The 22,046-nt window shown below is 55.0% G+C and overlaps 1 protein-coding gene across 4 annotated transcripts in view; it reads right to left on the bottom strand.

Annotated features, from left to right (window-relative positions):
- The window catches only part of NCKAP1 (NCK associated protein 1), a 112,458-nt gene extending 106,728 nt beyond the window's left edge, over positions 1–5,730 (bottom strand). For 2 of the 4 annotated variants that reach the window (XM_068137830.1, XM_068137831.1), the window contains exon 1: positions 5,505–5,730. In XM_068137830.1, the coding sequence (XP_067993931.1) occupies positions 5,505–5,612 (108 nt within the window). In that variant the 5' untranslated portion in view covers positions 5,613–5,730. The remainder of the gene's footprint in view (positions 1–5,504) is intronic. The other 2 variants (XM_068137832.1, XM_068137833.1) reach the window with 1 other exon arrangement.
- Between the last annotated feature and the right edge of the window lie 16,316 nt (positions 5,731–22,046).

Raw genomic sequence — 22,046 nt, 5'->3', positions numbered from 1 at the left:
GCCCTTCCCTGGACACCTTCCAGCATATCCATATCCTTGTAACAGGGGCTCCAGAACTGGACATCCTCAATACAGGTGAAAATCCAATATTCCCATTACTGCCTCTTTAAAAAAAATAACTGGCAATTAATCACCTTCTAAATGACTTTAAATCTAGCTTCTAGCTTCAGTAGGATTGGGACCACATTGTTAATTTGGAATGGTAAAGATGAAGTCACCTAAAGCCCCTCCAAACACTTATTCTATTCCTTATCTATCACTTCAGTTATGTGGCTCAAACCTAAGAATTGGTTGAAGATCTCATTTTTCAGATACTATGCAACCACCAAGAGTGCAACTCAAAAGAATTTGTATTGTTAATGATATTTTGAACAAACAACCCTGCAAATGTACAGCCTATGCTGTGAAGAATAGGGGAATATTGCTTTGCAAAGTAATTAATGCTAAATAAGAGGCTCAGCATGTTTGAATAACACATACTCTAAATAATTCAACCCCTTAATTTTTATCCTTTGCAGAACTGTTGACAGTAGCACTGCTTCGACACTGGGGACTGAGCTGCTGGAGAGCAGTGAAGGGGAAAGGGACCTGGGGGTCCTGGTGGATGGGAGGTTGACCATGAGCCAGCAATGTGCTCTGGTGGCCAAGAAGGCCAATGGCATCCTGGGGTGGATTAGAAGGGCTGTGGTGAGTAGGTCCAGAGAGGTTCTGCTCCCTCTCTACTCTGCCCTGCTGAGGCCACATCTGGAATATGGTGTCAAGTTCTGGGCCCAACAGTTCCAGAAGGATCTTGGAGCACTGCTTGAAAGAGTCCAGCACAGAGCCACAAAGATGCTGAAGGCAGTGCAACATCTTCCTCATGAGGAGAGCCTGAAGGAGCTGAGGGCTCTTTAGCTTAGAGAGGAGGAGCCGGAGAGGTGACCTCATTGCTGTTGATAAAGATGTGCAGGGTGATGCCCAAGTGCAGCACAAGGGGCAATGGTGGAAGTCGAGGCATAGGAAGTTCCATGGAAACAGGACGAAGAATTATTTCCCTGTGACAGAGGCCTGGAGCAGGCTGCCCAGGGGTATTGTGGAGTCTCCCTCTCTGGAGATCTTCAAACCCCACCTGGATGTGTTCCTGTGTGACCTACTCTAGGTGATGCTGCTCTGGCAGGGGGGTTGGACTGGACGAGCTTTGGAGGTCCCTTCCAGCCCCTAACATTCTGTGATTCCACATTCATCAAAATCCCACACTCTTGATTTGCTCTGCCTAAATCTACACTTCAGGTACTTAGGGATGAAACCTCTTACTGTAAAGACTTCCTGGTATCCAACAGCTTTCTAAACAAACACAAGCCAGGCCCACAGAGAACGAGATTATTTCTGTGCCACCACTCCTAACAATACACTGGTTTGACAGCACTGGCAGCATTACACAAAGCTTACCAACACAGCCATGGTCTACTCTGCTCGGTAACCACAGAACCCAACCATCACCTGAGCCAGGATGGCATGAAAAAAAACCAACCCAACAAAATTTCTTGCTGGCTATGATTCACAGAAGTTTAGCCATAGGCAAGTAATACAAACTGAGGTCCATGGGAAACAGCCATCCAGCTGCTAGGCTGGATCACTGAGGATGAATTCTTTCACAGGAGATCTTTAAGAGTAAAGACTAAGGCTAAGTTCAGGACTAATCCTGGTCCTAAAAGCCAGCCTTCAAAATAACAACAACAAGAAACCCACCTCCACACAGCTCCAACCTGATTTTGGCTCATCATCCACTACTACCTTTTCAGATCTTCCACATCCCTCTGAGGCAAGACCTCATACATTCACAGATTCCACTTAACAAACAAACTTAAGACTATTTCAGAAGACAAGATCAGCACAGCAGGTCGGTAAACAGGAAATGATGAACAGTTAATAAATATAAGCACAACACCATCAAGACTGAACTTTATATAGGAAGGTGAAGTACCTAAAAGGAGTGAGGAACTTGGATTTAATAACTCCTGCAATTCCTTGGGAAGCAGAACTGTCCTGCTTTGTTTCTAGGAGTCAAGAAAGATCTTAATCCTTTAAAATCTCTACTCCCTAGGCAGCATCTACAGCAATCTGTACAGCAGCTACAAATATTCACCTCTCACTTCCTCTTATTAAAACAAGTCTTAACCATTTCCTCTAACCACAATACCACAGATTGCTTGCTTCTCTCTGGCAACTCAAGTTTCGATACCATCTTCACTAGAGGAAGCTATGAGAACCTTGCACAGCACTTTTGGAATGGGCTGAAGAGAGAGATTCACAATTAAAACACAGTAACCAAACCCAAGACTTCTGGGGCTCACCATTAAAGCATTACAGTTATCACTGCCTGTCCAGTTGGGAGAAGAGAAGGCTGAGAGGGGATCTGATCAATGTCTGTCAACAGCTGAGGGCTGGGGGTCAAGTGGAGGGGGCCAAGCTCTTTTGGGTGGTGCACAGCAATGAGCCAAGAAACAACAGGTTCAAGCTTGAACATAGAAGATTTCACCTCAACATGAGGAGAAACTTCTTTGGTGTGAGGGTGACAGAGCCCTGGAGCAGGCTGCCCAGAGAGGTTGTGGAGTCTCCTTCTCTGGAGACTTTCCAAACCCCACCTGGTTGCATTCCTGTGCAGACTACCCCGGGTGATCCTGCTTTGGCAGGGGGGGTTGGACTGGACGATCTCTGGAGATCCCTTCCAACCTCTACTGTTCTGTGATACCGTCAAGCAGGCCCAACTGCAGCTTAATGCAACACCTCTTTGACTCACAAATCACTGTATGAGTACACAAAGCTGTGCCTGGGGCAGTTCCAGATTCACAGCACTGTATGTGGCACAGTATGCAGCCACTTGGTCATGCCTCCTCTCTCCCTGTGTGCAAGACCTACGCAATTTTGGACTTGGTTCATGGCATATGCAGGCAAAAAAAAAAGAAAGCCGAGGTGTCACCTCTAGTGCTGGTGCTCCCCTACCAAGAGCCTATCCGCTTGCATCACTTCACTGACAGGAGCAATGGCAGAAGCCACCACCATATGGGCAAATGTGCTCAGCACTGCAGATTGCTGCTATCTAAAAGTGCCAGCAGAAACTGTGTCTGTAGGCACTGGACCATGTAACTCAAGCAAATGTCCCTAAACCATAATGCTGGTAACATGACCAGAGCCCAGGGTCACAATGCTTAAGGCACAGCGACGTCTCAATAGCAGGTTGATCTTTTTCTGCCTCTTTTCCTGCCTTCTCCCTCCAAAGCATGACCAATTGCCCGTGCCTGTTTTGCTCCTGATAGATCCCTCAAAGCCTAACAAGCACAGACACAAAGGACTCGCTCATTTTGATGCTCTTCCCTGCAAACAGGGAATTTCTGCCTGGCGTTACAAGTGTGATGTACACTGCTACGGTTATTAAGCTGAGGCAATTTTGCACTGCACAAACCTGCTAACTGCAAGGCACTCAGTTTGTGTTTTGGGATGATAGGGCACTTGCAATAATTGAGTGATAATGTTTCATTTATTGCTGCTGGAAGATCTGCCCATCCATCAACTACTGACACTGCTGCAGACCAGCACTGACTTCTAAATGCTTCAGCCACTGGGTTGTTGTTTTTTTTTTTCCTGGAAACAATGTCTTAATTAAAATCAGCATTGCACTTGGTATAGCCAAGCAGCCCTTTTACTTTTGGAGTACAGGCCTCCTGTATGAGCAAATCAATTTCACCAAATATATCGTCAAGCTTGGATCTATTAGGCAGCAGCACTCACAGAATCACAGAGGTTGGAAGACACCTCCAAGATCATCAAGTCCAAACTGTCACCCAACCCTAGCTAATCAACTAGACTATGGCACTGAGTGCCTCATCTTCACACAGTATCACAGTATAACTAAGGTTGGAAGAGACCTCGAGGATCATCGAGTCCAACCTATCACCACAGACCCCATGACTAGACCATGGCACCAAGTGCCATGTCCAATCTCCTCTTGAACACCTCCAGGGAAGTCGACCCCACCACTTCCCTGAGTAGCCCATCCCAATGGCCAATCTTTCTGGGAAGAACTTCTTCCTAAAATCGAGCCTAAACTTCCCCCTGCACAGCTTGAGACTGTGTCCTCTCCTTCTGTCACTGGTTGCCTGGGAGAAGAGACCAACCCCCATTTGTCTACAACCTCCTTTCAGGTAGTTGTAGACAGCAGTAAGGTCTCCCCTGAGCCTCCTCTTCTCCAGGCTAAACACCCCCAGCTCCCTCAGCCTCTCCCCAGCCTTGTGCTCCAGACCCCTCCCCAGCCTTGTTGCCCTTCTCTGGACAGAACCCGGGATTCAGAAGTCAGAGTGGTGAAGGAAGGACCTAAAACTCCCAAACTCCCTCTGCTCTGCCTGCAGCCAGCCGAGCACAGCATGCGAATGACGCTGACATTTTAATGTGCTGAACCTGCTCGTTGCTTGAACACAGCAACTAACGCTTTCTCCTAAGAAAATCCTCACGGAAATAACTGCGTCCAAGGCAAAGCAATAAAACCCTAACTGCCCTTCATTACTGCCCGTGGATCAAGCAGCCACACACGTGTATTCAGATGCTGCTCGTCTATCGCACGTAAGGAAAATCAAGCTGTAAGGATGCACAAAGCACCCGGAGAGCAGGGGATGGTCATGAACTACGTTCTTCCGTGCAGCAAAGCGCAACGACTTCCTCCAGAGGAGAAATTCCCCGGAGAACGGAGGCGTAACCCATCCTTTCCCTCACCACCGCGACCTGCAGCTTCCTGCCCCGCCGAACCCCCTCACCTCTGCCACACACCGATCGAATTCCGTTCGGGAAGGCGGGGTGCTGTTCCGCCACCCACGACAGCGTCAAACATCTGCTCCATCTCACGCTGGGAGCTGCTAAGCAACCGCGCGCCTCGAACTTATTGAAATTAAACTTACTAATTTTACCCCAAACCCTTCCCTCCGGTAGCGACAGGTTTCGCAACTCGGCGTGGGAAAGCAAGCCCGGGCTGAGCAGCCAGCTCGCTCCCGTGACTCACGCACGGCGGGGCGGGAGCGGCTCCGGGCGGCACCGGCGGCCGCGGGGGCCGCGCCGGGCCTAGGCCCCGCGGCTGGGGGGCCGGGGCCTGCGGGCGTCGCGCAGCACCGAGCCTGCCTGCCTCCCTCCCTCCCTCAGGCCCGCCCTCCAGGTAGCGAGGCGGTGGCCGCCGGGGCCGCCCCGGCCCTATGCCGGCGGCCGGGCGCAGCGGCAGCGCTTGGGCGGGCCGGAGCGCCTGACCGCGGCGGCGGCGGCGCGGCTCCTGCCACCTCCCCGCCCTACCTCTCGGGCCCCGCAGCTAGGCCGCAGCGCGACCGGCCGAGCCGCAAGCCGCGCAGAGGTGGCGATGGAGCGCCGGGCCGGCCTGCTTGCGGACGAGCGGGCAGCAGCGGCGGGGATCGCGCCGGGGTGGTTCCTTCCCCGCTTCACACCCCACCCCACCCCCCCCCCCCGCCTCCCCGCCGGGGCCCCCGCACCTTCTTGATGTTGTAGAGCCGGGTGAGCATGCCGACGCCCCGGTCGTTCAGGATCGTGAGCTTCTCCGCCAGCTTCTGCTGGCTCGGCTGCAGCACCGACCGCGACATCTTGCCTGGCTGACTGTGCTCCGCGACCCCGGCCTGGGCCCCGCCGCTCGTAGCCCCGCCGTGGCGCGGCCGCCGAGCACCGGCGCTGCCGCTGCCTTCCGCCCGCTGCCGTCGCCGCCGGCCTCGCTCGCTGCTGCCTCCGCGGGGCGTGGCCTCGGCGGCGCGGTCACGTGGCGCGGCTCTCGGGCACCCCCTGCGGGCGGGCGGGCGCACAGGGGTGGTAGTGTCTAAGGCCGAGCCGCCGCTCCTCTCCCGGCCCCGCGCCGCTAGAAAGCCCCGGGTGGAAGCTGTCGGTCCCGGTTCGTACGGCGGTGGGGGTCTTTCACGCTCGATTCTTTTGCTTTTGTTCATCATAGAATGGTAGGGACTGGATGACAGTCTTGTGTAACATCTTTGCTGGCGACATGGAAAGTGACACAGAGGCACCCTCAGCACCAAGCTGTGCGGTGTGGCTGACAGCTGGAGGGAAGGGATCCATCCAGAGGGACCTGGACAGGCGGCAGAGCTGAGCCCAGGACAACCTCATGAGGTTCAACAAGACCAAGTGCAGGGTTCTGCAGCTGGGACGAGGCAATCCCAGACAGCAATATAGGCTGGGCAGGGACTGACTTGAGAGCAGCCCTGGAGAGAAGGCCTTGGGGATGCTGGTGGAGGAGAAGCTCAACAGGAGGCAGCAGTGAGCACTTGCAGCCCAGAGAGCCAAGCAAAGCCTGGGCTGCAGCAAGAGAAGTGTGGACAGCAGGGCCAGGGAAGGGATTCTCCCCCTCTGCTCCACTCTGCTGAGACCCCACCTGGAGCACTGTGTCCAGTTCTGGAGCCTCTATTGCAGGAAGGCTCTGGAGGTGCTGGAAGGTGTCCAGAGAAGGGCCACGAGGATGAGCAGAGGGCTGGAGCTGCTCTGCTGTGGAGACAGACTGAGAGAGTTGGGGTTGTTCAGTGTGGAGAAGAAAAGGCTCCAGGGAGACCTTCTTGTGGCCTTCCAGTATCTGAAGGGGGCTACAGGAAAGCTGGGGAGGGACTCTTTAGGGTGTCAGAGAGTGATAGGAGTGGGGGGAATGGAGCAAAACTAGAAATGGGTAGAGTGAGATTGGATGTTAGGCAGAAGTTGTTCCCCATGAGGGTGGTGAGAGACTGGCAGAGGTTGCCCAGGGAGGTGGTGGAAGCCTCCTGCCTGGAAGTTTTTGCAGCCGGGCTGGATGTGGCTGTGAGCAAGCTGCTGTAGTGTGAGGTGTTCCTGCCCAAGAGAGGAGGGTTGAAACTGGATGATCCTCGAGCTCCCTTCCAACCCTGACAATTCTATGATTCTATGATCTAAATCATTTGAAAGCAGGATCACCTAGGGCAGGTCACACAGGACCGCCTCCAGGTGGGTCTTTAAAGTTTCTAGAGGAAATTGCACTTCTCCAGCACCCTTAAAAGTAAAGTGTTTCCTCATGTTTAAGGTTGAACTTCCCAGTTTGTGTCCTATCACAGAGCACCAGTGAAAAGAGACTGGCCTCATCATGTTGATAACCCATCCACCAGATACTTGTAAACGTTAATCAGATCCCTTCTCAGTGTTTTTTTCTCCAGCTCTCTCAGCCTTTACTCAAAAGATCTCTGTTCCAGTCCCTTCATCATCCTCATAGCCCTCTGTCCTTCTTAAGCTGAGGAGCCCAGAAATGGACTCAGTACTCCAGATGTGGGAAGAATTACCCTTCTCAGCCTGCTGGCCCTGCTTTTTTTCACAGAATCACAGAATCAACCAGATTGGAAGACACCTTCAAGATCATCAAGTCCAACCAATCACCCAAAACCATCTAGTCAACTAAGGCATAGCACTCAGTGCCTCATTCAGGTTTTTAAAAACGCCTCCAGGGACATCAACCCCACCACCTCCCTGGGCAGCACATCCCAATGGCCAACCCCTCTTTCTGGGAAGAACTTCTTTCTAAGATCAAGCCTAAACTTCCTTCTGCACAGCTTGAGACTGTGTCCTCTTGGTCTGTTGCTGGTTGCCTGGGAGAAGAGACCAACCCCTACCTGGCTACAATCTCCCTTCAGGTAGTTTTAAACAGCAATAAGGGCTTCCCTGAGCCTCCTCTTCTCCAGGCTGAACACCTCCAGCTCCCTCAGCCTCTCCTCACAGGGCTGTGCTCCTAGACTCCTCCCCAGCCTTGTTGCCCTTCTCTGGACTCATTCCAGCATCTCAACATCTTTATTAAACTGAGGGGCCCAGAACTGGACACAGGACTCGAGGTGTGGCTTAACCAGTGCTGATGTAACTAACCTGGTGTGACCGTTTGAGAAAGGGACAGTGCTGGGACACTCTGGCTGAATGTTTCGGAATAATAATGAAAACCATCAGTTATTCTAAACAAATTTCACTGGTAGATTGGTAGAATGAAACTTTAAGTTTTAGTGCAGTTGGAATTTTTGGTCAGTTCCTCTCTGTCCTGCTTTTCCAGCCTGTCTGCTTCTGAGCAGCCGGAGTTTGACCTTGGGTACCAGGTAAGCACTGATCCTGCCCGTGCTTTTGAGGCTTAACAAGATTTCATCCTTATGAATTACCTTTTCTCTCTCTCTCTAGAGCTTTTTGGGGAAAAAAGGGAGGTAGGGGGAGAGAGGGGGGTACACAGGGGGAACCCTCTGTCTGGAGGAGGGAGTTTTGTTCCTGTATTTTTCTTTGCTGTATATTTCTGTATATATATTGTAAATACCGTATATTGCGTGTATATATAGAACCTGCATTTCATTTTTGCTTGTAAATATAGCAATCCTTTTGCTTCTCCCACTGAGTTAGCAGTGATTAGGGTTTTTTTTTCCCTCTTTGTGGGGGAGGGAGAGCTAGGCCTTCTCTGAACACGCTACAACCTCCAAGGGTCAATATAGAGGCTCCATAGATGACTATAGAGGCTCCAAGGGTCAATACAGAGGTTCCATAGGCCTCTAGAGAAGCTCCCAGGGGCTATATAGACGCTCCCATTGGCTCCATAGGCGTCCAGAGAGGCTCCCACGGGCTCTATAGACGCTCCCATTGGCTCCATAGGCCACTATAGAGGCTCTCACGGGCTCTATAGACGCTCCCATTGGCTCCATAGGCCAATATAGAGGCTCCCACGGGCTCTATAGATGCTCCCATTGGCTCCATAAGCCACTATAGTGGCTCCTACGGGCTCTACAGATGCTACCATTGGCTCCACAGGCCACTACAGAGGATCCCGCGGGCTCTATTGACGGTCCCATTGGCTCCATCGGCCACTAGAGAGCCTCCCACGTGCTCTATAGACGCTCCCATTGGCTCCATAGGCCTCTATAGAGGCTCCCACGTGCTCTATAGACGCTCCCATTGGCTCCATAGGCCTCTAGAGAGGCTCCCACGGGCTCTATAGACGCTCCCATTGGCTCCATCGGCCACTAGAGAGCCTCCCACGTGCTCTATAGACGCTCCCATTGGCTCCTTAGGCCTCTAGAGAGGCTCCCACGGGCTCTATAGATGCTCCCATTGGCTCCATAGGCCACTATAGAGGCTCCCACGGGCTCTATAGACGCTCCCATTGTCTCCATAGGCCTCTAGAGAGGCTCCCACGGGCTCTATAGACGCTCCCATTGGCTCCTTAGGCCTCTAGAGAGGCTCCCACAGGCTCTATAGACGCTCCCATTGGCTCCTTAGGACTCTAGAGAGGCTCCCACAGGCTCTATAGACGCTCCCATTGGCTCCATAGGACTCTAGAGAGGCTCCCACGGGCTCTATAGATGCGCCCATTGGCTCCATAGGCCTCTATAGAGGCTCCCACGGGCTCTATAGATGCTCCCATTGGCTGCATAGGCCTCTATAGAGGCTCCCACGGGCTCTATAGATGCTCCCATTGGCTCCATAGGCCACTATAGAGGCTCCCACGGGCTCTATAGATGCTACCATTGGCTCCCTAGGCCACTATAGAGGCTCCCACGGGCTCTATAGACGCTCCCATTGGCTCCATAGGACTCTAGAGAGGCTCCCACAGGCTCTATAGACGCTCCCATTGGCTCCATAGACCACTATAGTGGCTCCCACGGGCTCTATAGATGCTCCCATTGGCTCCATAGGCCACTACAGAGGCTCCCACGGGCTCTATTGACGCTCCCATTGGCTCCATAGGCCTCTGTACAGGCTCCCACGGGCTCTATAGACGCTCCCATTGGCTCCATAGGCCTCTAGAGAGGCTCCCACGGGCTCTATAGACGCTCCCATTGGCTCCACAGGCCTCTAGAGAGGCTCCCACGGGCTCTATAGATGCTCCCATTGTCTCCATAGGGCAATATAGTGGCTCCCACGGGCTCTATAGATGCTCCCATTGTCTCCATAGGGCAATATAGAGGCTCCGACGGGCTCTATTGACGCTCCCATTGGCTCCATAGGCCTCTGTACAGGCTCCCACGGGCTCTATAGACGCTCCCATTGGCTCCATAGGCCTCTAGAGAGGCTCCCACGGGCTCTATAGACGCTCCCATTGGCTCCACAGGCCTCTAGAGAGGCTCCCACGGGCTCTATAGATGCTCCCATTGTCTCCATAGGGCAATATAGTGGCTCCCACGGGCTCTATAGATGCTCCCATTGTCTCCATAGGGCAATATAGAGGCTCCGACGGGCTCTATAGACGCTCCCATTGGCTCCATAGGCCAATATAGAGGCTCCCACGGGCTCTATAGACGCTGCCATTGGCTCCATAGGCCACTATAGAGGCACCCATTGGCTCCATAGGCCTCTTAAGAGGCTACCACGGGCTCTATAGACGCTCCCATTGGCTCCATCGGCCACTAGAGAGGCTTCCACGGGCTCTATAGACGCTCCCATTGGCTCCATCGGCCACTATAGAGGCTCCCACGGGCTCTATAGACGCTCCCATTGGCTCCATGGGCCACTATAGAGGCTCCCATTGGCTCCATAGCCCTCTTAACAGGCTACCACGGGCTCTATAGATGCTCCCATTGGCTCCATAGGCCTCTAGAGAGGCTCCCACGGGCTCTATAGACGCTCCCATTGGCTCCATAGGCCTCTAGAGAGGCTCCCACGGGCTCTATAGATGCTCCCATTGGCTCCATAGGCCTCTGGAGAGGCTACCACGGGCTCTATAGATGCTCCCATTGGCTCCATAGGGCAATATAGAGGCTCCTACGGGCTCTATAGACGCTCCCATTGGCTCCATAGGCCTCTAGAGAGGCTCCCACGGGCTCTATAGACGCTCCCATTGGCTCCATAGGCCACTAGAGAGGCTCCCACGGGCGCCATAGATGCTCCCATTGGCTCCATAGGCCTCTAGAGAGGCTCCCACGGGCTCTATACACGCTCCCATTGGCTCCATAGGCCTCTAGAGAGGCTCCCACGGGCTCTATAGATGCTCCCATTGGCTCCATAGGCCACTATAGAGGCTCCCAATGGCTCTATAGACGCTCCCATTGGCTCCATAGGCCTCTGGAGAGGCTACCACGGGCTCTATAGATGCTCCCATTGGCTCCATAGGGCAATATAGAGGCTCCTACGGGCTCTATAGACACTCCCATTGGCTCCATAGGCCTCTAGAGAGGCTCCCACGGGCTCTATAGACGCTCCCATTCGCTCCATAGGCCTCTAGAGAGGCTCCCACGGGCCCTATAGACGCTCCCATTGGCTCCACACGCCTCTAGAGAGCCTCCCACGGGCTCTATAGACGCTCCCATTGGCTCCATAGGCCACTATAGAGGCTCCCACGGGCTCTATAGACGCTCCCATTGGCTCCATAGGGCTATATAGAGGCTCCCACGGGCTCTATTGACGCTCCCATTGGCTCCATAGGCCACTATAGAGGCTCCCACGGGCTCTATAGACGCTCCCATTGGCTCCATAGGGCTATATAGAGGCTCCCACGGGCTCTATTGACGCTCCCATTGGCTCCGTAGGCCACTATAGAGGCTCCCATTGGCTCCATAGGCCTCTTAAGAGGCTACCACGGGCTCTATAGATGCTCCCATTGGCTCCATAGGCCTCTAGAGAGGCTCCTACGGGCTCTATAGACGCTCCCATTGGCTCCATAGGCCACTATAGAGGCTCCCATTGGCTCCATAGGCCTCTTAAGAGGCTCCCACGGGCTCTATAGATGCTCCCATTGGCTCCATAGGCCTCTAGAGAGGCTCCCACGGGCTCTATAGATGCTCCCATTGGCTCCATAGGCCTCTAGAGAGGCTCCCACGGGCTCTATAGACGCTCCCATTGGCTCCATAGGCCATTATAGAGGCTCCCACGGGCTCTATAGATGCTCCCATTGGCTCCATAGGCCTCTAGAGAGGCTCCCACGGGCTCTATAGACGCTCCCATTGGCTCCATAGGCCACTATAGAGGCTCCCACGGGCTCTATAGATGGGCCCATTGGCTCCATAGGCCACTATAGAGGCTCCCACGGGCTCTATAGACGTTCCCATTGGCTCCATAGGCCTGTAGAGAGGCTCCCACGGGCTCTATAGACGCTCCCATTGGCTCCATAGGCCACTATAGAGGCTCCCACGGGATCTATAGATGCTCCCATTGGCTCCATAGACCACTATAGTGGTTCCCACAGGCTCTATAGACTCTCCCATTGGCTCCATAGGGCTATATAGAGGCTCCCACGGGCTCTATAGACGCTCCCATTGGCTCCATAGGCCTCTAGAGAGGCTCCCACGGGCTCTATACACGCTCCCATTGGCTCCATAGGCCTCTATAAAGGCTCCCACGGGCTCTATAGATGCTCCCATTGGCTCCATAGGCCACTATAGAGGCTCCCAATGGCTCTATAGACGCTCCCATTGGCTCCATAGGCCTCTGGAGAGGCTACCACGGGCTCTATAGATGCTCCCATTGGCTCCATAGGCCTCTAGAGAGGCTCCCACGGGCCCTATAGACGCTCCCATTGGCTCCACACGCCTCTAGAGAGCCTCCCACGGGCTCTATAGACGCTCCCATTGGCTCCATAGGCCACTATAGAGGCTCCCACGGGCTCTATAGACGCTCCCATTGGCTCCATAGGGCTATATAGAGGCTCCCACGGGCTCTATTGACGCTCCCATTGGCTCCATAGGCCACTATAGAGGCTCCCATTGGCTCCATAGGCCTCTTAAGAGGCTACCACGGGCTCTATAGATGCTCCCATTGGCTCCATAGGCCTCTAGAGAGGCTCCTACGGGCTCTATAGACGCTCCCATTGGCTCCATAGGCCACTATAGAAGCTCCCATTGGCTCCATAGGCCTCTTAAGAGGCTCCCACGGGCTCTATAGATGCTCCCATTGGCTCCATAGGCCTCTAGAGAGGCTCCCACGGGCTCTATAGATGCTCCCATTGGCTCCATAGGCCTCTAGAGAGGCTCCCACGGGCTCTATAGACGCTCCCATTGGCTCCATAGGCCATTATAGAGGCTCCCACGGGCTCTATATATGCTCCCATTGGCTCCATAGGCCTCTAGAGAGGCTCCCACGGGCTCTATAGATGCTCCCATTGGCTCCATAGGCCACTATAGAGGCTCCAACGGGCTCTATAGACGCTCCCATTGGCTCCACAGGCCTCTAGAGAGGCTCCCACGGGCTCTATACATGCTCCCATTGGCTCCATAGGGCACTATAGAGGCTCACACGGGCTCTATAGATGCTCCCATTGGCTCCATAGACCACTATAGTGGTTCCCACAGGCTCTATAGACTCTCCCATTGGCTCCATAGGGCTATATAGAGGCTCCCACGGGCTCTATAGACGCTCCCATTGGCTCCATAGGCCTCTAGAAAGGCTCCCACGGGCTCTATAGATGCTCCCATTGGCTCCATAGGCCACTAGAGAGACTCCCAAGGGCTCTATAAATGCTCCCATTGGCTCCTTAGACCACTAGAGAGGCTCCCACGGGCTCTATAGACGCTCCCATTGGCTCCATAGGCCACTAGAGAGGCTCCCACGGCCTCTATAGACGCTCCCATTGGCTCCATAGACCACTAGAGAGACTCCCAAGGGCTCTATAAATGCTCCCATTGGCTCCTTAGACCACTAGAGAGGCTCCCACGGGCTCTATAGACGCTCCCATTGGCTCCATAGGCCACTAGAGAGGCTCCCACGGGCTCTATAGACGCTCCCATTGGCTCCATAGGCCTCTACAGAGGCTCCCACTGGCTCTATAGATGCTCCCATTGGCTCCAAAGGCCTCTAGAGCGGCTCCCATGGGCTCTATAGACACTCCCATTGCCTGCATAGGCCACTATAGAGGCTCCCACGGGCTCTATAGATGCTCCCATTGGCTCCATAGCCATCTAGAGAGGCTCCCACGGGCTCTATAGATGCTCCCATTGGCTCCATAGGCCACTATAGAGGCTCCCACGGGCTCTATAGATGCTCCCATTGGCTCCATAGCCCTCTAGAGAGGCTCCCACGGGCTATATACATGCTCCCATTGGCTCCATAGGCCACTATAGAGGCTCCCACGGGCTCTATAGATGCTCCCTTTGGCTCCATAGCCCTCTAGAGAGGCTCCCACGGGCTCTATAGATGCTCCCATTGGCTCCATAGGCCACTATAGAGGCTCCAACGGGCTCTATAGACGCTCCCATTGGCTCCACAGGCCTGTAGAGAGGCTCCCACGGGCTCTATACATGCTCCCATTGGCTCCATAGGGCACTATAGAGGATCACACGGGCTCTATAGATGCTCCCATTGGCTCCATAGCCCTCTAGAGAGGCTCCCACGGGCTCTATAGATGCTCCCACTGGCTCCGTAAGCCCCTACAGACCCTCCCACGGGCTCTATAGATGCTCCCATTGGCTCCATAGGCCACTACAGAGGCTCCCAGGGGCTCTATAGATGCTCCCATTGGCTCCATAGCCCTCTAGAGAGGCTCCCACGGGCTCTATAGATGCTCCCATTGGCTCCATAGGCCACTATAGAGGCTCCCACGGGCTCTATTGACGCTCCCATTGGCTCCATAGGCCACTATAGAGGCTCCCACGGGCTCTATAGACGCTCCCATTGGCTCCATAGGCCACTAGAGAGTCTTCCACGGGCTCTATAGACGCTCCCATTGGCTCCATCGGCCACTATAGAGGCTCCCACGGGCTCTATAGACGCTCCCATTGGCTCCATGGGCGACTATAGAGGCTCCCATTGGCTCCATAGGCCTCTTCACAGGCTACCACGGGCTCTATAGATGCTCCCATTGGCTCCATAGGCCTCTAGAGAGGCTCCCACGGGCTCTATAGACGCTCCCATTGGCTCCATAGGCCTCTAGAGAGGCTCCCACGGGCTCTATAGATGCTCCCATTGGCTCCATAGGCCTCTGGAGAGGCTACCACGGGCTCTATAGATGCTCCCATTGGCTCAATAGGGCAATATAGAGGCTCCTACGGGCTCTATAGACACTCCCATTGGCTCCATAGGCCTCTAGAGAGGCTCCCACGGGCTCTATAGACGCTCCCATTGGCTCCATAGGCCACTAGAGAGGCTCCCACGGGCGCCATAGATGCTCCCATTGCCTCCATAGGCCTCTAGAGAGGCTCCCACGGGCTCTATACACGCTCCCATTGGCTCCATAGGCCTCTATAAAGGCTCCCACAGGCTCTATAGATGCTCCCATTGGCTCCATAGGCCTCTATAAAGGCTCCCACGGGCTCTATAGACGCTCCCATTGGCTCCACAGGCCTCTAGAGAGCCTCCCACGGGCTCTATAGACGCTCCCATTGGCTCCATAGGCCACTATAGAGGCTCCCACGGGCTCTATTGACGCTCCCATTGGTTCCATAGGCCACTATAGAGGCTCCCACGGGCTCTATAGACGCTCCCATTGGCTCCATAGGCCACTATAGAGGCTCCCATTGGCTCCATAGGCCTCTTAAGAGGCTACCACGGGCTCTATAGATGCTCCCATTGGCTCCATAGGCCTCTAGAGAGGCTCCTACGGGCTCTATAGACGCTCCCATTGGCTCCATAGGCCACTATAGAGGCTCCCATTGGCTCCATAGGCCTCTTAAGAGGCTCCCACGGGCTCTATAGATGCTCCCATTGGCTCCATAGGCCTCTAGAGAGGCTCCCACGGGCTCTATAGACGCTCCCATTGGCTCCATAGGCCATTATAGAGGCTCCCACGGGCTCTATAGATGCTCCCATTGGCTCCATAGGCCACTATAGAGGCTCCCACGGGCTCTATAGACGCTCCCATTGGCTCCATAGGCCACTATAGAGGCTCCCATTGGCTCCATAGGCCTCTTAAGAGGCTACCACGGGCTCTATAGATGCTCCCATTGGCTCCATAGGCCTCTAGAGAGGCTCCTACGGGCTCTATAGACGCTCCCATTGGCTCCATAGGCCACTATAGAGGCTCCCATTGGCTCCATAGGCCACTATAGAGGCTCCCATTGGCTCCATAGGCCTCTTAAGAGGCTCCCACGGGCTCTATAGATGCTCCCATTGGCTCCATAGGCCTCTAGAGAGGCTCCCACGGGCTCTATAGATGCTCCCATTGGCTCCATAGGCCACTATAGAGGCTCCCATTGGCTCCATAGGCCTCTTAAGAGGCTCCCACGGGCTCTATAGATGCTCCCATTGGCTCCATAGGCCTCTAGAGAGGCTCCCACGGGCTCTATAGATGCTCCCATTGGCTCCATAGGCCTCTAGAGAGGCTCCCACGGGCTCTATAGACGCTCCCATTGGCTCCATAGGCCATTATAGAGGCTCCCACGGGCTCTATAGATGCTCCCATTGGCTCCATAGGCCTCTAGAGAGGCTCCCACGGGCTCTATAAACGCTCCCATTGGCTCCATAGGCCACTATAGAGGCTCCCACAGGCTCTATAGACTCTCCCATTGGCTCCATAGGGCTATATAGAGGCTCCCACGGGCTCTATAGACGCTCCCATTGGCTCCATAGGCCTCTAGAAAGGCTCCCACGGGCTCTATAGATGCTCCCATTGGCTCCATAGGCCACTAGAGAGGCTCCCACGGCCTCTATAGACGCTCCCATTGGCTCCATAGACCACTAGAGAGACTCCCACGGGCTCTATAGACGCTCCCATTGGCTCCTTAGACCACTAGAGAGGCTCCCACGGCCTCTATAGACGCTCCCATTGGCTCCTTAGACCACTAGAGAGGCTCCCACGGGCTCTATAGACGCTCCCATTGGCTCCATAGGCCACTAGAGAGGCTGCCACGGGCTCTATAGACGCTCCCATTGGCTCCATAGGCCACTAGAGAGGCTCCCATGGGCTCTATTGACGCTTCCATTGGCTCCATAGGCCTCTACAGAGGCTCCCACTGGCTCTATAGATGCTCCCTTTGGCTCCAAATGCCTCTAGAGCGGCTCCCATGGGCTCTATAGACACTCCCATTGCCTGCATAGGCCACTATAGAGGCTCCCACGGGCTCTATAGATGCTCCCATTGGCTCCATAGCCATCTAGAGAGGCTCCCACGGGCTCTATAGATGCTCCCATTGGCTCCATAGGCCACTATAGAGGCTCCCACGGGCTCTATTGACGCTCCCATTGGCTCCATAGGCCACTATAGAGGCTCCCACGGGCTCTATACATGCTCCCATTGGCTGCATAGGCCACTATAGAGGCTCCCACGGGCTCTATTGACGCTCCCATTGGCTCCATAGGCCACTATAGAGGCTCCCACGGGCTCTATAGATGCTCCCTTTGGCTCCATAGCCCTCTAGAGAGGCTCCCACGGGCTCTATAGACGCTCCCATTGGCTCCATAGGCCTCTAGAGAGGCTCCCACGGGCTGCATAGACGCTCCCATTGGCTCCATAGGCCAGTATAGAGGCTCCCACGGGCTCTATAGATGCTCCCATTGGCTCCATAGGCCTGTAGAGAGGCTCCCACGTGCTCTATAGACGCTCCCATTGGCTCCATAGGCCTCTAGAGAGGCTCCCACGGGCTCTATAGATGCTCCCATTGGCTCCATAGCCCCTAGAGAGGCTCCCACGGGCTCTATAGATGCTCCCATTGGCTCCATAGGCCACTATAGAGGCTCCCACGGGCTCTATATACGCTCCCATTGGCTCCACAGGCCTCTAGAGAGGCTCCCACGGGCTCTATAGATGCTCCCATTAGCTCCATAGGGCACTATAGAGGCTCCCACGGGCTCTATAGATAATCCCATTGGCTCCATAGCCCTCTAGAGAGGCTCCCACGGGCTCTATAGATGCTCCCATTGGCTCCATAGGCCACTATAGAGGCTCCCACGGGCTCTATATACGCTCCCATTGGCTCCATAGGCCTCTGGAGAGGCTACCACGGGCTCTATAGACGCTCCCATTGGCTCCATAGGCCTCTAGAGAGGCTCCCACGGGCTCTATCGACGCTCCCATTGGCTCCTTAGGCCTCTAGAGAGGCTCCCACAGGCTCTATAGACGCTCCCATTGGCTCCATAGGCCTCTAGAGAGGCTCCCACGGGCTCTATAGACGCTCCCATTGGCTCCATAGGCCACTATAGAGGCTCCCACGGGCTCTATAGATGCTCCCTTTGGCTCCATAGCCCTCTAGAGAGGCTCCCACGGGCTCTATAGATGCTCCCATTGGCTCCATAGGCCACAATAGAGGCTCCCACGGGCTCTATAGACGCTCCCATTGGCTCCACAGGCCTCTAGAGAGGCTCCCACGGGCTCTATAGATGCTCCCATTGGCTCCATAGGGCACTATAGAGGCTCCCACGGGCTCTATAGATGCTCCCATTGGCTCCATAGCCCTCTAGAGAGGCTCCCACGGGCTCTATAGATGCTCCCATTGGTTCCATAGGCCACTATAGAGGCTCCCACGGGCTCTATAGATGCTCCCATTGGCTCCATAGGGCCACTACAGAGGCTCCCAGGGGCCTCTATAGATGCTCCCATTGGCTCCATAGCCCCTCTAGAGAGGCTCCCACGGGCTCTCATAGATGCTCCCATTGGCTCCATAGGCCACTATAGAGGCTCCCACGGGCTCTATTGACGCTCCCATTGGCTCCATAGGCCACTATAGAGGCTCCCACGGGCTCTATAGACGCTCCCATTGGCTCCATAGGCCACTATAGAGGCTCCTATTGGCTCCATAGGCCCTCTAGAGAGGCTGCCACGGGCTCTATAGACGCTCCCATTGGCTCCATAGGCCACTATAGAGGCTCCCATTGGCTCCATAGGCCTCTAGAGAGGCTCCCATGGGCTGCATAGACGCTCCCATTGGCTCCATAGGCCACTATAGAGGCTCCCACGGGATCTATGGATGCTCCCATTGGCTCCATAGGCCTGCAGAGAGGCTCCCACCGTGCTCTATATAAGCTCCCATTGGCTCCATAGCCCTCTAGAGAGGCTCCCACGGGCTCTATAGATGCTCCCATTGGCTCCATAGGCCACTATAGAGGCTCCCAACGGGCTCTATATACGCTGCCATTGGCTCCACAGGCCTCTAGAGAGGCTCCCACGGGCTCTATAGATGCTCCCATTGGCTCCATAGGGTACTATAGAGGCTCCCACGGGCTCTATAGATACTCCCATTGGCTCCATAGCCCACTAGAGAGGCTCCCACGGGCTCTATAGATGCTCCCATTGGCTCCATAGGCCTCTATAGAGGCTCCCACGGGCTCTATATACGCTCCCATTGGCTCCATAGGGCCTCTGGAGAGGCTACCACGGGCTCTATAGACGCTCCCATTGGCTCCATAGGCCTCTAGAGAGGCTCCCACGGGCTCTATAGACGGGTCCCCATTGGCTCCATCGGCCACTATAGAGGCTCCCACGGGCTCTATAGACGCTCCCATTGGCTCCTTAGGCCTCTAGAGAGGATCCCACAGGCTCTATAGACGCTCCCATTGGCTCCATAGGACTCTAGAGAGGCTCCCACGGGCTCTATAGATGCGCCCATTGGCTCCACAGGGCCTCTAGAGAGGCTCCCAGGGGCTCTATAGACGCTCCCATTGGCTCCATATGCCTCTAGAGAGGCTCCCACGGGCTCTATAGACGCTCCCATTGGCTCCATAGGCCACTATAGAGGCTCCCCACGGGCTCTTTAGATGCTACCATTGGCTCCCTAGGCCAATATAGAGGCTCCCACGGGCTCTATAGACGCTCCCATTGGCTCCATAGGCCTCTAGAGAGGCTCCCACGGGCTCTATAGATGCTCCCATTGGCTCCACAGGCCTCTAGAGAGGCTCCCACGGGCTCTATAGATGCTCCCATTGTCTCCATAGGGCAATATAGAGGCTCCCACAGGCTCTATTGACGCTCCCATTGGCTCCATAGGCCACTATAGAGGCTCCCACGGGCTCTATAGACGCTCCCATTGGCTCCATAGGCCACTAAAGAGGCTCCCACGGGCTCTATAGACGCTCCCATTGCTCCATAGGCCACTATAGAGGCTCCCATTGGCTCCATAGGCCTCTTATGAGGCTACCACGGGCTCTATAGACGCTCCCATTGGCTCCATCGGCCGCTAGAAAGACTCCCACGGGCTCTATAGACGCTCCCATTGGCTCCATAGGCCACTATAGAGCCTCCCACGGGCTCTATAGACGCTCCCATTGGCTCCATAGGCCACTGTAGAGGCTCCCACCGGGCTCTATAGACGCTCCCATTGGCTCCATCGGCCACTATAGAGGCTCCCACGGGCTCTATAGACGCTCCCATTGGCTCCATACGCCACTATAGAGGCTCCCATTGGCTCCATAGGCCTCTAGAGAGGCTCCCACGGGCTCTATAGACGCTCCCAATTGGCTCCATAGGCCTCTATAGAGGGTCCCACGGTCCCTATAGATGCTCCCATTGGCTCCATAGGCCAGTATAGAGGCTCCCCAGGGCTCTATAGACGCTCCCATTGGCTCCATAGGCCTCTGGACAGGCTACCACGGGCTCTACAGATGCTCCCATTGGCTCCATAGGCCTCTAGAGAGGCTCACCACGGGCTCTATAGACGCTCCCATTGGCTCCATAGGCCTCTATAGAGGCTCCCACGGGCTCTATAAATGCTCCCATTGGCTCCATAGGCCACTATAGAGGCTCCCAAGTGCTGTATAGACGCTCCCATTGGCTCCATAGGCCTCTAGAGAGGCTCCCACGGGCCTCTATAGATGCTCCCATTGGCTCCATAGGCTACTAGAGAGGCTCCCACGGGCGCCATAGATGCTCCCATTGGCTCCATAGGCCTCTAGAGAGGCTCCCACGGGCTCTATACACGCACCCATTGGCTCCATAGGCCTCTATAAAGGCTCCCACGGGCTCTATAGATGCTCCCATTGGCTCCATAGGCCACTATAGAGGCTCCCAAGGGCTCTATAGACGCTCCCATTGGCTCCCATAGGCCTCTGGAGAGGGCTACCACGGGCTCTATAGATGCTCCCATTGGCTCCATAGGGCAATATAGAGGCTCCTACGGGCTCTATAGACACTCCCATTGGCTCCATAGGCCTCTAGAGAGGCTCCCACGGGCTCTATAGACGCTCCCCATTGGCCTCCATAGGCCTCTAGAGAGGCTCCCACGGGCTCTATAGACGCTCCCATTGGCTCCACAGGCCTCTAGAGAGGCTCCCACGGGCTCTATAGGCGCTCCCATTGGCTCCATAGGCCACTATAGAGGCTCCCACGGGCTCTATTGACGCTCCCATTGGCTCCATAGGCCACTATAGAGGCTCCCACGGGCTCTATAGGCGCTCCCATTGGCTCCATAGGCCACTATAGAGGCTCCCACGGGCTCTATTGACGCTCCCATTGGTTCCATACGCCACTATAGAGGCTCCCACGGGCTCTATAGACGCTCCCATTGACTCCATGGGCCCACTAAAGAGGCTCCCACGGGCTCTATAGACGCTCCATTGGCTCCATAGGCCACTATAGAGGCTCCCATTGGCTCCATAGGCCTCTTAGGAGGCTACCACTGGGCTCTATAGATGCTCCCATTGGCTCCATAGGCCTCTTGAGAGGCTCCTACGGGCTCTATAGACGCTCCCATTGGCTCCATAGGCCACTATAGAGGCTCCCACGGGCTCTATAGATGCTCCCCATTGGCTCCATAGGCCAGTATAGAAGGCTCCCACGGGCTCTATAGATGCTCCCATTGGCTCCATAGGCCTGTAGAGAGGCTCCCACGGGCTCTATAGACGCTCCCATTGGCTCCTTAGGCCACTATAGAGGCTCCCACGGGGCTCTATAGATGCTCCCATTGGCTCCATAGGCCACTATAGAGGCTCCCACGGGCTCTATAGATGTTCCCATTGGCTCCATAGGCCTCTAGAGAGGCTACCACGGGCTCTATAGATGCTCCCATTGGCTATATAGGCCTCTGTACAGGCTCCCAAGGGATCTATAGACGCTCCCCATTGGCTCCATAGGCCATAATAGAGGCTCCCACAGGCTCTATATATGTTCCCCATTGGCTCCACAGGGCTCTTTAGAAGCTCCCACGGGCTCTATAGATGCACCCATTGGCTCCATAGGCCTCTAGAGAGGCTCCCACGGGCTCTATAGA

The sequence above is a fragment of the Melanerpes formicivorus genome, unplaced genomic scaffold, assembly GCF_026170545.1.
Source record: "Melanerpes formicivorus ecotype bairdi unplaced genomic scaffold, bMelFor1.0.p_v2 SCAF_5, whole genome shotgun sequence".
Lineage (NCBI taxonomy): Eukaryota > Metazoa > Chordata > Aves > Piciformes > Picidae > Melanerpes > Melanerpes formicivorus.
Note: the sequence above shows the minus strand (reverse complement) of the source record. Positions and strands in the feature narration are given on the sequence as shown.